Source organism: Macadamia integrifolia, chromosome 4 (genome assembly GCF_013358625.1).
Source record: "Macadamia integrifolia cultivar HAES 741 chromosome 4, SCU_Mint_v3, whole genome shotgun sequence".
In the NCBI taxonomy this organism is placed as follows: Eukaryota; Viridiplantae; Streptophyta; class Magnoliopsida; order Proteales; family Proteaceae; genus Macadamia; species Macadamia integrifolia.
This window is the reverse complement of record NC_056560.1, coordinates 3532552-3548806: the sequence shown is the minus strand read 5'-3', so window position 1 is coordinate 3548806 and position 16255 is coordinate 3532552. Positions and strand designations below refer to the sequence as shown.

Sequence of the window (16255 nt, the reverse complement as noted above, 5' to 3'; positions counted from 1 at the left end):
GTGTGTAGACATATAAAAATATCTCTAAAGGCAAGCATGCATGAACATAACCAAAGCTTTATAGACATGTGTAGACAAGTCACAAGTGTACAACAGCTATATGTCTAAAGTCTCTAACATGAAGAGAATATATTAGTTGGCATTCTTTTTCCAATATGAATGTTAAGGTTTTGTTTGTTTGTTTGTTTGTTTTTATTTTCATGAATAAATAATAATAATTAAAAGATGATGCATGGCCTAACTACCATGAAAAATTATTTAATTACATAAAGTTAATTGCTATTTTTATTTATTTAATTATTTTTTGGTAAGGTAAAATAAGGTAAGATAAATATGAATATGGGATTAAAAGTGGCATGAGTGTACACTAGGTGCCATTGACGAATGGTCTAAGACCAGTCGCTTGACTCTTTAGTCCTCGACATCGACATCTTGATTAATCCTTGGGGATAAAAAAACGAATCTAGAACCATATGTTTATTCACACAATCTTTAATTCACCTAAACTTCTTGACTGTTAGATGTGCATTGAGACATTTCCATTTGTACAGCTTGTAAGCTGTAAAATTGAATTAGTACAGATCCAGTAACATCAGCTTGCGTGATCGGAGTGACCCAAAGGGGGCAGTCATTGCCACATGGTAGCCAGATTTAAGAATTGCTAACTCGGTACGATTAGCCCTACTGTCATTCCAAAAGAAAGAAAAAAGGGAAAAATTGCTACCAAACGGCGATCCGTGTCAATTCTTTTATTTATTAGATACATTTATAGGAAACATGGCATCGAGTTACAACCTGGATGACGAATATTCCTATAAATATCCAATTATATCCAATTGCAATCAACTTACATAAATTATGACTTTTGTGGAAACTGGAAAACGTTCTTTGGATTTTACCAAAAAAATATTTCATAAAATACATTATTATTTGGTTATGAGAAAATTTTTACTCTAATTCAAGCATGGTTTTAAGTATTAATATTATATCGACATATTCTCAATCTTGATACTTAGTCATAGTCAATTCCATATATGTTGAAAGGTATAGATTAAGGGTAAAAATGTTTGAAAAACATGTTTTTTTTTAAAAAATCAGAGGTATTTCTATTCGATCGATACAAATGATTCAATACCGATCTATACTGATACTATATCAATTTTCAAGATAATTGCTACCCAATCTTAGGGGTGAAATAGGGTAAGGTTGGGCCGAGTTTCTTAAAACCTTAACCCAACCATAGGTTCTCAAAATTTAACCTAGGCCCAACCAAACCTTGCCGGGTTCATAACAACCTAACCTAGCCCTAATTGACCCTATCAGGGCCGGGTTGGGTCGGGTTAAGCTGGGTTGGGTTGAGTTGGGTTAACCTTGGCTTTTACAATGGTTGAATTAACCTTGATTGATATGGTTTTGCCATTCATATCTCATATATTAAAAAATTATAGAAAAATAAAATACCAATTTCCAATATAAAAATGTAAGGTTAAATTTCGAGCCAGGTTGAAGCCTCAACCTTAACCTAACCCAGCTTTGACCTAGGGTTAGAGTTGTTCAACCCTGACCCACCCTCAGGGTCAAAAAACTTGGCCTAAGCCATATTCAAGCTCAGAGCGGGTTTGAATTGTCAGGGTCAAACTTTTACCGCTATCCGATATGATATGTATACTAAAACTATGAATTCAACTATGCCATGTTTAACAATGATCTGGAAAATGTTATTGGGTTTCGATATTTTATAAAAAAATTGATTAAATTCTGCGGAGAGTTGTTCATCCAAAACTTCATATGTAGGAATATGCATTGGGAATAAGACCGGCACTTGTGTACTGTACATCGAATGGCGAATGATCCATTTTTTAACTGTCAAGTCAACTGGCACCGGCATCGACAGTTTTACCAAAAATAAATAAATAAATAAATACCACCGACAGAAAAGGTAATTACTGTACGTCTTATTCCGATTCCGATCCCGATCCGATACCAATCTCAATCCCAATCCCAATCCCAATCCCAATCCTAACCCTAATCCCCATCCATCGAATTCAGATAGAACCAATCCTGTACGGAAACTATACTGAATATAGCAGATTTAGATTCGGGCAATTATAATTCGATCCAGAACAGGAATAGGTGACTTCAGTCCTTGCAATGATTGAAAACGGCTTAGAATCAACCTTAAGAATGTTAGGCCTTGATATTATTAACTTTGAAATAATATCATGGTCTCAAGGTTTTAAAGTACGTCATGTCATGTTAAAGAATTAAAGGTTTTCAATTAATTTAGTAATATTTTCCTAAGTGATGTAAGATTAAATTTTATATATCTTCATCAAACTCTTAAAACTTCTTGTTAGTCACTGTATTCTTCATAGAAACACTTCACCAATCTCCCAATTACTTACTATATCTTTAGACGTCATAAAAAACTCTAGGTTTAAAAATGGTTTTGAAACCCGACCATCGTTTTGAAACCCATTATTTTAGAAGAATATTGACACGACCTTACTTAAACCTTACCACTCCACATGGTCTCTTGCCGTATTTTAGATGTCACAAGTTACACTGAGTTGAACCATTTGTTCTGAAAACTCAAGAGTTTCAAAAGAATATAAATAAATAAAAAAACAAAAAAAACAAAAAAAAAGCCTATTTATATTTCTACAAGGTAAACTTCGAGTTTGACAGGAACACTGGGACTCATCCTTCTCCATCAACTTCTCTTCTCCTCTCACGATGTTTCTTTTCTAATATTCTCCTAGACTAGATTAGATTAGATTAGATTCAGTCAGATTAGAGAGATAGATAGATTTTTTCTTGTGTTTCTTTCTAATTATAAAACACAGAGAGAAAAGGAGAATGATTGTTAAACACAGTCTCTCTTTGATAGCTTTCAGTGTATGATCCATCCGAGCTTTCCTGTTAGGGTTTAGGGTTTACTTGCAATTCCTTGTATTGGGAGATCCTCTGTTCTCAAGATGGTGTCGTTATTGAGGCCTATACTAATACTCTTCATCATCCATATTGTGAGCTTCGGTGCTGTTGCAGCTCATCGTAATGGAGGAGAAGCGGGAGTGCAGCCACTTTCCAAAATCGATATCCTCAAGACCACCTTACACCTTCACGGTTCCGCTTCTGTTAAGGCAAATCCCGTCGTTCTTGGCTTGAAGGTACTTAGGCTACTTACTTTGAATTATCCGACAGAAAATCTTGGAATCAATCTCATTCTACTGTTTCAGAGTTCCTTTCCTTCTTATGCACTTCTTCTTACTAATTTTCAGTGATGTAGTGGTCGTAATCCGTAGATGTAGTTCTGAATTGTGATAGATTCACAGATTGATGTTCTTAATACTTGCTTAAAGAGGTACCTACGTAATGGTTTAAATGGTTTTCAATCCGCAGGGGGAAGACACTCAGTGGGTGACTGTGGAAATTGGAAGCCCTGCACCATCTGGGGACGATTGGGTTGGAGTTTTTTCTCCTGCAAACTTCAAGTAATGCCCTATATCTGACCATTTTTTACTTTCTTCGCTAACCTTATTCTAGTCAAAATATGATTTGTGAATGTACAAGTTAGTGCTTGGATTTATGGAATAAACAACTCTGAAGTGTAAATTTGATCTACTACTATATTCTTAAGACTAAAATTATAGACATCTTCTTCATTGCTAGGACTCATAGGAGGTATCATTTTTTGATTTTCTTTCATTGTTGCAATGATAATAGGAGCCATTACACTCTTGCAGTTCATCGACCTGTTCACCAGGAACCAGCGACCAGAAAGAACAGACTCCATATATATGCTCTGCCCCAATAAAGGTATTCACTATAATGTCACTTGAAATGTTGAAATCAGAAGTAATGAAACATCTCTGTGATCTTGTATCGAAGTAATAATTTCATGGTTGTGTCCATTTTCAGTACATGTTCGCAAATTTCTCCAACAAAAATTATGTGAAGACAGGAAAATCTTCTTTGAGTTTTCAATTGATCAATCAGCGAGCAGACTTTTCCTTTGCATTATTTTCGGGTGGATTGTCCAATGTATGCACTTGACTTCTTCTCTTCTTGCTTAATATTTAGTCTTGAAACCTAGACATCGAAGTCTCTGAATGACGCTTGTGTACAACTACTGTATTTCTTCTTCAAGTGACAGTGATTAAAGAATACAGATGCTCTACAAGCATGGACTAATTGATACTTCGCTCTTGCAGCCAAAACTTATTGCTGTTTCAAATTTCATTTCATTTTCAAATCCGAAGGCACCTGTTTATCCACGTCTTGCTCAAGGGAAATCTTGGGACAAAGTAAGTCTATTTCATTTTATGGTGTAGCCAACATTTATCTCTCTCATCTGTCTTTGTAGATCTACTTAGTGTATGTAGGTGCCTTTTTTTTTGGGGGGGGGGGTCAAATTGACCATGATGAATTCTTCTCAGGCTCTCTGTGGTGTATTTTTTCTCTCTTCTTTTTTCCTTATCAAATTGACCATTATAAATCTTTCTCTACTTCCAATTTAATCAAGGAGCATGTTCTTGCTATCATTAATATTGTTTTTGGTAAGCAAGTATTATGATTTAACATTATTAGTTATCTGCAACCAAATTTGATAAATATATTTTTCGGGTAAACTGCTAATGTTTTTTTTTTTTTAATCTCTTGAACTACAGTCTTTATTATTTCTTTGTAGATACATACTATTGAGAAATTTTTTTTTTTTTTCTTTTTATGGGAAGGGAATTCCTGTTTTATTGTAATACTTGGATAATGTGGACAGTTTTCTCAGTGGATGATCCTGCCTTCAGACTGTTTCTTATATTGGCTCAAGAAGCCTACTTATCAGTTTTTAATGAGGCTTCTCTGATGAACCTTCGAGTTTCTTTGCCACTCAGACACCACTTGGTTTTGCTGGTGGTCCTGATTAATAAACTTCAGTTGTTGTTGTGTTTGCATTGTATTTTCTGTTTCTTCTCACATTTACTGGATATTCTTAACACATATACTTCCGATTTCCATTTTGTTTTTCCTCAAAGATGACAGTAACATGGACAAGTGGATACAATATAAATGAGGCTGTTCCTTTTGTTGAGTGGGGCCTGAAAGGAGAACCTCAAGTACGCTCACCAGCTGGAACATTAACATTTCAACAAAACAGCATGTGTGGTATGTTCTTTGTTGTTCATTTTCATCATCAAAGCTCCCCCCCCCCCGGCACACGGTGGCATTGGTCATTGTCAATTAGCTTTCTTGATGAACTTAAAAGATATGTTCAGAATTTTAATTTGATAATTTATATAGCATGAATACGAATTTAATCCTACTATTCTTTCATCTTTAACTAATTTAAACACTTGTGAAAAACGTTTGGCTTGATTATTTGCATTTTTTAAACTAATTTCCTTTTTATGATGAAATTTTATATTAGAAGGAAATAGAACCAATGACCCCCAGGGCTCCTTTACAAAATCCATCCTGCCAAATGGAAAATGCAATTCCAACCGTATCTTTAGATTGGGAGTCTGCTCGATTATTCCTGAATCTTAGGATCACCAATTAGCAATGAGAGCAGAATGCCATCTGAGAGCCCATATAGACTTAGATATGTCTCTTACATTGGAAGTAGTTACCCTTTGTTTCTCTACCTGTGTATAGAGCCAATTGTTCTTAAAATAAGTAGTTTACCCTTTGTTTCTCCTCCGTGACCTTCTCTAAAATTGCAGTTTACGTTTACTGCATGAGTACTTCCCATAGATTGTAACACTTTGCATAGAAAGTTTTTTCCATGTGCAATCCCTGGAACTGAGAACTTTTCTCATCATCATTAGCATATTTTGTAGGACATGATTATGCAAGACTGATCTTGTGGGTTGACAGAGACTGTTTGTATTGTATAACTAGTTTTGAGTTTACCCTGACCTCATGTCTGAAAAACCACATGTTCTCTATCTTCTGATTTAAGTGATAATATAGTTCGAGAGTGCTCTGTCAGAAAAAATACATTAAAGCTGTCTTCACAATATTTTATTTGTGTTTTCACTACTTGTACTGCTCTATGTTTCAGAATTCCTTACTAGGATTTATGAACCCCTGAGACTCTGGCATGACAAAGTTCCCTTTACTTTTTTGCAGGTTCACCTGCGCGAACTGTTGGATGGCGTGATCCTGGTTTCATACACACAAGTTTTTTGAAGGATTTATGGCCAAACTCAGTGTATATGTCTTAAAAATGCATAGTTTTGGTTGGATTGAAAATCATTTATACTTTTGTTCCTAAGAGGCTGATGTTGCTTCATTCAGGTACAATTACAAGCTTGGTCATCGGTTGTTAAACGGTTCATATGTTTGGAGCAAGCTTTACTCTTTCAAGTCATCTCCTTATCCTGGGCAGGATTCGTTACAGCGTGTGGTCATATTTGGTGACATGGGAAAGGTTGTACCTGGAGAAACATAGAAAAATAAGACTTTACTTTTGTGAAGGAAGAATTTAATTTGCATTTAATACAACATAAGAATATTTTACAGACTGATACTATCAAGAACATCTAGTCTCTAGGTGATTAGGTGTATATCCTACCTAGAAATGTCCTAGGACAAATCAAATCCTTTTGGGCACTTGACATGTTAAAAGCCCGTGGAGAAATCAATGAAGTGGATAGGTTGAAAAATCTGATTGGTTTTATTGGTGGTTTAATCCAACTCCTGGTCCAATAAAATGGTAGAATCACCTCTTGTGAGAAGGGCTACCATCAGTATCCTATCTGTGGGTTCACTAAGCTTGTCTGTCGAAAGAAAAAGTAAAATGATAACAGGGAAGAAGGGAGCATTTTGAGTCTCATACTCTCAGTCCTTTATCTGACCTTACTACTTCTGGCCTTATTTTCTGGAAAATTTAGTATAATCTGCAAGAGGAGTCCAACCTTGTGGCGTCTCTAGCTCTTCCATGGTCCCACCTTTGGCCAGAACCACATCCAGTATCCTTTATATGTCTGATGTCTTCTGTCACATGGATCTTAAACATTTATAAAACTTCAACAAATATGCTGACTCCTAAAATATGTAGAAAGACATGTAAGTTACACTTGTAGTGGATCCGCCTTTTGCAATTACTTTTTTGCCACTCAAAAGTGTACTAGCCAATTATCTATCCATTATGCATTGATTTTCTGTGACTATAGCTCAATTTCCCTGAGAGACAGACTGACATGCATGACTCCTACATTTTCCAGGCTGAGCGTGATGGTTCTAACGAGTATAGCAACTATCAGCCAGGCTCTCTTAATACCACGGACCAGCTCATCAAAGACTTGAACAATATTGACATAGTTTTCCACATTGGAGATATTACGTATGCAAATGGATACATCTCACAGTGGGATCAGTTCACATCACAGGTTGAACCCATTGCATCAACTGTGCCATACATGGTTGGAAGGTCTGCTATGCTAAATCATGTTTTCCACACTTAGATGGTGTGATTTAGAGTTATAAATTTTAATCTTATTGCTTCTACTAACATTTTTAAATTCATTCTGCTGCAGCGGCAATCATGAACGTGACTGGCCTGGCTCAGGCTCTTTCTATAACACTCCAGATTCTGGTGGGGAATGTGGTGTGTTGGCTGAGACCATGTTTTATGTTCCTGCTGAAAATAGAGCAAAGTTCTGGTAAATGCACGTTTCTTTTCTACCAGTTTCAATCTTAAAAAAAGAGCAGAAATTTGGGTTGTTGCAAATTGAAGACTATGAGATGTCTTATTGACCAAAACACAGATGATCTAAATATATTACAAATGCATTTGTAAAGCTATTCAAGATCATCAGGAATACCATCTATCTTCTATCGATGGAATACAGCATTTTGGTATCTTTCACAAGCATTTTTTAAATATTAGATTAATGATTGATATTTGCTTTCTTAGGTATTCAGTGGACTATGGTATGTTTCACTTCTGTATAGCTGACACTGAACATGATTGGAGGGAGGGTTCTGAACAGTACAAGTTCATTGAAAAATGCCTTGCATCAGTGGATAGGAAAAAGCAGCCTTGGCTAATTTTTGCTGCTCATCGTGTGCTTGGCTACTCGTCTAACTACTGGTATGGAGTGGAAGGCTCATTTGAAGAGCCCATGGGAAGGGAGAGCCTTCAGAAGCTTTGGCAGAAGTACAAGGTTGATATTGCATTTTATGGTCATGTCCATAACTATGAAAGGTCATGCCCCATTTACCAGGTATGGATTGGTTGAAGATATAACATGCCCTCGGTTTATTTAACCCAAAATTGATTATCAAGGAAGCATGGCCATTTTCTTTTGTCTTCACTCTGTGTTGTATCCCCTTCATATCATATTAAGACCTCTTCCCCTCTCTTCAGTCATTATCTTTTGTTGTTGTGTGCAGAACCAATGTGTGAACAATGAAAAATCTCATTACTCTGGAACTGTGAATGGAACCATTCATGTGGTCGTTGGTGGGGGAGGCAGCCACCTATCAACATTCAGTCAAGTGAAGACCCAGTGGAGTCTCTACCAAGACTATGACTTTGGATTTGTCAAAATGACTGCATTCAACCATTCTTCATTACTCTTTGAGTACAAAAAAAGTAGTGATGGAAATGTCTACGATTCTTTCACCATCTCGAGAGATTACAGGGATGTCTTGGCCTGTGTTCATGATAGTTGTGAACCAACCACCTTGGCCACTTGAATTGGCTCTCTGTACAATCTTTCAAGTAAATTGTAATTTAGCCAATGTGGAGAAGTCTTTTTATTTTTTTTCGTGTAGAATGTGTGGAGAAGTCCATTGATTGTTCAAATTGGATTTCACTTAAATAATGTTCAAAGTGAACAGACAGTATAAACTTTGAAGAATATGAAATTTGAATTAGCTTTCAAGTTAGTACCATAAACTATATCTTGTACTTGCCATGTAACATTGCAGCCATATATGCAATATCTAATAAAAGAGTTCATATCCCTCTTCCCCACTGTTGACTGGCTAAGTTATTGTTGCCTTTTTTTTTTCCTTATTGAAACAAGTAAATATTACCTTAATATCAATAAAACCATGTTGTTCTACCAGTTCTGGGGTTCAGGATTGGGAAGACAGAATCGGGTTGGGATCGGCCAAAGCCGATACCAATCCAATTTCAATCTGGATCGGCCCGGTTTTGATAGAAATACCCTTGAATTCAATTAATAATGCTTTTCTTACTGTTTTACCTTTTTTGAAATGGTATCGGCCAAGAATCTTGATTGTCAAGGTCAATATCGATCCGATTCCTCAAACCAAGCTGGGCTTTGGCATGTCATCTAAGACCCTGGCAAAGCAGTAGCAGGGCGTTATTGGTAGGAAGGCCATTCTGCACAGGTTTGGATCTAGACTCCATACCCTGGTTTCAAGTATCGGGTATTGTATCCATATTGCCTGAGATCGATGTTCGATACTTAACTGATCAAGATCGGTTATCTGTATCATTTCAGGGGTAACACAGTAAAAAAATCTACTTTTTTTTCTTCAAAGGCAAGGGGCAAAAGTGATTGATATGCACATATCTAGATCGGTATTGGATCGGATGTCGATACCTAAATCTATGCTCCATCCTTCTTTGCTTGAAACCATTTCAGAAGATTTTGACAAGCTAATTGTGGGGTTGGACAACAAGGATGTTATCACTTATCTTCAACGGAATGCTCATCAATCACCATTAGAGATCATGCATATTTTGAAGGATATTTTGCATATCTCCTCATACTTTGTTGCTTGTAATTTTGTATATGTTTCAAGGGAGAATAACAACATTGCAGACTCTCTGGCTAAGAGGGCCTTGTCGATAACGTGTACGATGATCTGACCAAATTATAATCCATGGATATTGGAGATGTGCCAATCTCCATCCATGAGTATTACACGTAACCTATAAATAAATTCACCCTTCCCTCCCATGGGTTGGGGTTCTCTTAAGAAAAAAAAAAAATTGTGCTTTTGAAAGCTGTGAGAGCATATGAAAGTTTTGAAAAGTAGGGATGAATTTGTAATTTTTGAAACCGCAGGGACCGAAATAATATATATCCGGGTAATAAAACCCCGAAAAGGGTGTTAGCAGGTAAGGGAGGGATTCATTTCAGCGACCTCGGTGAACGTTGAGGCGCCGAATCCAGGCGGGAGAGGAGAACTGAATCTTCGGTTTGGGTAAAGAAATAGGGAATAGAGAGTTCATTTCATAAGAAATAGTAGTAGATTACTACTCTTACTAGGGCATCAATCAGTGCAAGACAGTTTTATCGCAACAAGATCGTTCCTGCAAAATGGAGCATTCACTCTGGAGCCATTTGCCGCTTCTGGTGAGGTCTAACTCTAAAGAATCAGTGGAGTACGTACTCCAAACCCTCTGGAGGACTCGAAAGACTGGTCTTGATGCTGCCGATCGTGATATCATCAGAGAAATGCTTCAACTTGAGAATGACACTGATCTCGATCCCGTAATCTCTCACCTTGCCCAACCTCGGTTTTTTTTTTTTTTTTTTCGAGTTTTAGCTTTGTTGGGCGTTGAAATTTTAATTATCTGCTCTACTGGTTTTAATCATGAAAGAAAATATGATTTTCTGTGTACTTATACATGAAGCATCTCGATAAAGATTGTTATTATTCTATTTAATTGGGGAACTATTTTCACTAATTATGTTTCTTGAAGTACGGACGAAGTGAAACGTAGAGCTAATTCATTCAGAAATGATTGGTTGGGTATCATAGACTGTTAATTGATGCCTATAGCAAGAGATTTGCTCTGTATATTGTAGTTCATACTGCCTTACATTTATTTGTTATTCCCAACATGATTAATCTATATTGCTGCAGAAATATGTGTTGTAAAAATTTGAGGATGTCGAATTATTACAATTGAAAAAAGGGTCACAAACAATGCAAGGAAGAAATATTAAGTTCTTATAAGTTACCTTTAAATTCTTAAGTATTGTAAGACAAAATGGAATGCTATTGTTGTTAACCATTTGAATTTGGTCAGGTTATGTTCATTGAGTGTAGAGTCTGATTTGCAAACCACTTGGCCCTTGATTCAAATCATACTTGAGCTCAGTAGTGTCTGAATGATGCATGAAAGTTACTTCATAGAGCACTTCATTTTTTTTTTTTAAATAATCTGGGCCAGTTCAACAAATAGAACAGATATAACTTGAGGAGAGGATTATCTTCAACTGTCCATTTCTTGTTAAGGCCTTGTGTATCATAATGGCTGTAAATTTCTAGTGTACTTGTTTCATTTTCCATTCTGATTTTTTTTTTGGGACCCCTTTGCAGCTTCTGGTATGCCTCCGTATGCTGATCCGTAAGTGTGTTTACGAAAATGTTAGTAAGGATGAGATTCAAAAGCTATTTCCTGACGAGGTCGTGCCTGAACTACAAAGACTACTGGTGCTCTTGCTACAAAAGTTCCAAAGGGAGTGGAGGGCTGATGCTCTCAACGATCAGGTTGAGCAAATAGAACGTTATAAAGTCATATAAACTTAATTCATTGTTTAAAGAATTCAATGGGTCAGGATATTTGCTCACACAGGCTGATTGGTGCACTACCTGTGGTACCCCGTGTATGAAACATTAGGCATTAGGTTGCAACTGGACCAAGCATTTAGATGATCTGCGTCATCTAGATGACTCCCAGTGGTTTGATCCCTGGACTGTTTCAGGTGACCTTTCATCCTTTTATTTTTCCTGAGCAAGTGGTCTTCATAATTGAATGGACAATTTGATCATTGGATTGACACTTACCTATCTGCGTTGATCAAAAAATATCCCGAGTATATTAACCACCAAACCAATTTATGTCATGGAAATAGCAGATACTAAACCAAATGGATCTTCAGAAGGTGCATTAATAATGTAATAGGAAAGAGCTTTCTTGCTGAATATTGCTTTGCAGGTTGGTCATGTTAATGAACTTAGTAGGACATGAGATTAAGCTATTCTTTTATTTCTCTCTATATGTTGTCTAGGTTATTTTGCCTCGGATAAAAGCGATGACATGGAATATGGCTAATCAAAATGCAGAATCCACAGATCCAGTGGCTGTTATTAGTTTAAAGGTATTCAGTAATTTTTAATGCATACTCTTATAAAGTTCCCCACACTTTTTGTATAATGTTATTGCGGCTGTAAAACCAAAATGACCTGGATCAGAAAATGATGGGCTTTTCAGTAAGAACTTTTGTGATCTGTTTTGACTATTAATTCTGGTTACATTTTTTTTTCAGCTCCAAGATGATACACATTCTTTATCAGGAGAGTCAGAGGTCAAGTTCCAATTAGCGAAAGATGCTCTGGATACAATGTTGAGGTCTATGTATTATATAAGAGACCAGATGTCGGACAGGGTAAGGGTAGTTCTCGCTTCATGGAGTAGTCTTGTCGATATGTGATCTAATATTGTAAATATCATCAAACTAATTTGATTAACTTTGCCAGGGGGATGGTTCAAATAGACATTTTCAGTCACAGGAAACGAATATGACATAGTTCATTGAGATATGCCAACTTGAATGGTATAGTTTGCCTAGCTACATAATTTGTGAAAAGGGATTCTATTGTCAAGGCGTATACAGTCAACAGTTATGGGCTTTCCCAATCCTGTAAAGTTGCCTGATAATTAGGCTTATGCTGCAATTCTACTCAATCATCACACTTTTTTACTTACTTTATACTCAGTTGATGTACCTGTTGTGTTTTCCAAGCCATGTAAGATCACCAATCATATATAATATATGACCTGTTGCATTTTTTATTACCCATACTGACTTTCTATTCTATTGAGCTCAATTTTTTTAGATGTGTTTGGTTATCCAATTGGTGTGTATTTGGGACTTTACAATTCAAGGAGTATATTGATTGAACAGTCCATATCAACAAAATGATCCACTAAATACTGTGTATTTCATCTGAATATTTTTGGGATTCCCAATTAATTATGGTGGCTAGCAGGACAGACATTGCTTCATTTCCGAATGGATCTGTGTTCTGCAAGTGGATTGCATAGGGTTTAATCTTTCGTGACATAATATTGAAGGACACAAACCTTACTCTTCGTAGCAGAAAAGGCCATGATAAAAATGTTTAAAGATTGGGTTCTGGCTTTCTCCCATTGCTTCCGTTGTATTTAACTATTTGTTCATGTTTTCATCCCTTCCCCCTTTCATGGGGCTTGGTTTGAGGTCTTCTTTCGTTTCTCAAACAACTAGGCAATAGTGATTATTCTTATTCTGGAATATCAAACTCTGGCAATAGTGATTAATCTTATTTTGGAATCTCAAACATCTTCAAATTGACGTTTCCATATTTTTCCCCAATTTTTTTATGAGTATATTGATTTTTTCAATTTGAGATACTACTAAAGATATTATAGGTGAAAGATCAGGAAGAAGGCAAATCTTTAATATTATATCCAACAGAAGTTCTCAATACCATGGAAGAAATATTATGAGGATTTGGAACAAATTGTTAAGGAAATGAAAAGGAAAGATTCAAATGAGAAAAAGGCAGCTAAGCATACAAGGAAATTGATCAGGTCTCATTTCTTACTCAATAATTTGCATAAACCTAGGGCCTATTAATCTTAACTTTAATGGGAGCTTTTGGGATAAGCAGTTGTAATATAGTATCAGATCTGGAGATCAAGTGTTCGATCACTGTGAAGTTAACAGGGTGGGTTCCCAGCAATTTCTCCCCCTCTGTGATGGTGTTTTCAAGTGAGCGCATGTCATGTACAGGGCTGTGCATGTATGAGTTTGCACGTGCAAAATGATTTTGATATACATTGTTGTTTCCTTTAATCCTTCAAGCTTGTAGGGTAAGCGGTTGTAACATGGTATAAGAGTAGGAGACCAAGTGTTTAATCCTTGGAAGTTTAACTAGGTCTCCTAACGCTTTCTACCTTCAATGCCACGTGATGGTGTTTCCATGTGATGATCAATTGTTCTACCAGACCTGAATACGGTGGGGATTTGGCTTCTCAATTTGAGAGAGAGAGAGAGAGGGAGAGAGAGAGAGATTAATGTCCTCTATACAGTATGTAAATAACATGCGATTTAGATCCACGGGGTTCTGAGAATAAGGGACAACCACTCTTTTTATTTCCTTCTATTCTTCCCATCTTCTCATTTGGGATGCCTCAGCACTTCCCATGAACCCATTCCTCTAACAATCAGTTGGCAAAACTTTAATACACAAAAGATATGGTATAGCTATGGAAATTCAAAACAATACTGTCGATTATTGATTATTCTGCTGCTTTGAAAAAAATTAAGATTGTGGTGCCCTTCTCTTGCTCATCTCTGCCGGCAGAAAGACAAATTTAGTTATCACCATCCACAAGGCTCCAACCTGGTATCTTTTTCAAACCTCCATCTTTCATCACCTTTCTTAGCTTAACAACATCTTCCCACCTGCCTGCCTCTGCATACATATTAGATAAAATGACAAAAACCCCATGATTGTTAGGTTCCAGTTCAAGAATCTCCTTCACCACCTTCTCAGCAATGTCAATGTTCCCATGGTTCTTGCAGGCTCCTAACAAAGCACCCAAAATTACCACATCAGGTTTCCACAGCATCCCTTTTATCAACTCCTCAGCTTCAACCAATCTCCCACCTCGTCCAAGAAGATCAACCATGCAACCATAATGCTCGATTTTGGGTTCAATCCCATAGTCTCTCTTCATGGAATGAAAAATATCGCGACCCACATCAATCAGGCCAGCATGGCAACAAGCAGATAAAACTCCCACAAAGGTGATATCATTTGGAACCACCCTCTCTTTCTTCAACTCCAGGAAGAGCTCCAAAGCCTCCTGAGCATGCCCATGAACAGCTAACCCACATATCATGGCATTCCAAGTAGCCGTATTTTTCTCAGACATTTCATCGAACAATCTCCGAGCCATCAGAATTGATCCATTTTTGGCATACATGTATACCAATGCTGTGCCAAGGATCACTCCCATTTCCATGCCTTTGGCTTTTATAAAGAAATGAATCCGTTCTCCCAAGTCCAGACATCCCGATCTGGCACAGGCAGACAATACAGAAGCCAGAGTCGCACCATTGGGTTCAGTCCCTTCTGAGATCATTTGATCAAACAGCATCAACGCCTCATTTGAGCAAAAATTTTGCGCATACCCACTTACCATCGTAGTCCAAACTATCAAATTTTTCTCAGCAACTTCTTCAAACAATTGCCGGGCGTCATTGATATTAGATGATACAGAGTAGCACCTCATTAATCCGTTAACCACATAAACATCCACATCCAGTCCAAATCTAATAACATGGACATGGATTTGTTTACCTGACATCAGTGACTTACAGTTAGTACAAGCCTTGAGAACAAACGGGAAGGTGTGCTTACCAGGTACAACTTCCAGTTTTCTCATCCTGGTATAAAGAAAAATAGCTTGGGACGGATTAGGGCTATCAGCTAAGGCCCTGATGAGGGTGTTCCACATGAAAGAATTGGGGTCACTGGTGTTGTGGAAGAGCTTCAAAGCGTAATTAAGATCGCCCGAAGGGGAGAGAGCACAAAAGGAGATGATTCGACTAGCGGCGTAGTTATCGTGGATGCGAGTAGAGACGATCATCTGAGCATGGATTTGTTTGAGTTGGTCCATGGATGTGCATTTGTCTGCAAGGAAGGAGAGCTGCGGTGGTTTTGCTGGTTTGGGTAGTGAAAGAGGAAGCGGAGGTGGAATGTGGGAATGGAAGCAGCGGAGAGAGTGCTTCAAGTTGCAGAGAAAGAGGGATTTTCGCAGGAACATGTAGGATTGGAGATTGCTGGATTGGGCCGTTGAGAAGAGCCATGAAAGAACAAAAACAAAAACTAGTACGTTGTTTAGTCTGATCCTCCCGTATTTGTTTGGTTTAAGTTGAATAGCTTCCTCAGGTGCTCTTCTCCTGATCATCCATGGCTTAGCCTAAGTCGGCTCATAGCTAACATCATGTGTTCAGGCGATGATCCAATACTTTGAAAAAAAGGCATGACGAACTTCACCAACGCTTTGAAAAAAAGGCATGACGAACGAGACATTGACAGAGGCACAAAAAGTAAGGCGTCGAACACCATTGGATCCTTACCTGGACACATGACACTCGTTTCAGATAACTATGGACAACATCTGGGCGATGAGGACTCAAGAAAGGAGCCGGATACGAAGGAGGGGGGTGGTTGGGGTGGGACCGACCGTGGATCCAGGAGATCT

The 16255-nt window shown here is 37.4% G+C and overlaps 3 protein-coding genes across 3 annotated transcripts; 2 read left to right on the top strand and 1 right to left on the bottom strand.

Moving 5' to 3' along the window:
* The first annotated feature begins 2670 nt into the window (after positions 1–2670).
* On the top strand, positions 2671–8983 carry LOC122075181 (probable inactive purple acid phosphatase 27). The gene is made up of 12 exons (XM_042640126.1): positions 2671–3170; positions 3403–3494; positions 3747–3819; positions 3922–4044; positions 4215–4307; positions 5034–5163; positions 6130–6211; positions 6298–6430; positions 7227–7432; positions 7539–7664; positions 7919–8228; positions 8398–8983. The coding sequence occupies exons 1-12, from the start codon at positions 2979–2981 to the stop codon at positions 8701–8703; spliced, it is 1866 nt and encodes a 621-aa protein (XP_042496060.1). The 5' UTR covers positions 2671–2978; the 3' UTR covers positions 8704–8983.
* Positions 8984–10076: 1093 nt separating this feature from the next.
* On the top strand, positions 10077–12793 carry LOC122076014 (COMM domain-containing protein 9-like). Its single transcript, XM_042641267.1, has 5 exons — positions 10077–10478; positions 11314–11484; positions 12006–12095; positions 12264–12383; positions 12475–12793. Exons 1-5 carry the CDS (start codon positions 10305–10307, stop codon positions 12523–12525), a joined length of 606 nt encoding a protein of 201 aa, XP_042497201.1. The 5' UTR covers positions 10077–10304; the 3' UTR covers positions 12526–12793.
* A 1248-nt stretch (positions 12794–14041) lies between these two features.
* LOC122075820 (pentatricopeptide repeat-containing protein At2g36730-like) lies at positions 14042–16201 on the bottom strand. The gene has a single exon (XM_042640991.1). The coding sequence runs from the start codon at positions 15956–15958 to the stop codon at positions 14357–14359; it is 1602 nt and encodes a 533-aa protein (XP_042496925.1). The 5' UTR covers positions 15959–16201; the 3' UTR covers positions 14042–14356.
* Positions 16202–16255: the final 54 nt, after the last annotated feature.

What these genes read in the sequence shown, in the direction of transcription:
- LOC122075181 (XM_042640126.1), top strand. Translation starts at nt 2,979, where the DNA reads ATGGTGTCGTTATTGAGGCCTATACTAATACTCTTCATCATCCATATT. An exon ending in TTTTCTCCTGCAAACTTCAA is followed by an intron (nt 3,495 to 3,746) that starts GTAATGCCCTAT and finishes ACACTCTTGCAG; the next exon opens with TTCATCGACCTGTTCACCAG. An exon ending in AAGGGAAATCTTGGGACAAA is followed by an intron (nt 4,308 to 5,033) that starts GTAAGTCTATTT and finishes TTTTCCTCAAAG; the next exon opens with ATGACAGTAACATGGACAAG.
- LOC122075820 (XM_042640991.1), bottom strand. Translation starts at nt 15,958, where the DNA reads ATGATCAGGAGAAGAGCACCTGAGGAAGCTATTCAACTTAAACCAAAC.
- LOC122076014 (XM_042641267.1), top strand. Translation starts at nt 10,305, where the DNA reads ATGGAGCATTCACTCTGGAGCCATTTGCCGCTTCTGGTGAGGTCTAAC. An exon ending in ATGACACTGATCTCGATCCC is followed by an intron (nt 10,479 to 11,313) that starts GTAATCTCTCAC and finishes ACCCCTTTGCAG; the next exon opens with CTTCTGGTATGCCTCCGTAT. An exon ending in TGGCTGTTATTAGTTTAAAG is followed by an intron (nt 12,096 to 12,263) that starts GTATTCAGTAAT and finishes TTTTTTTTTCAG; the next exon opens with CTCCAAGATGATACACATTC.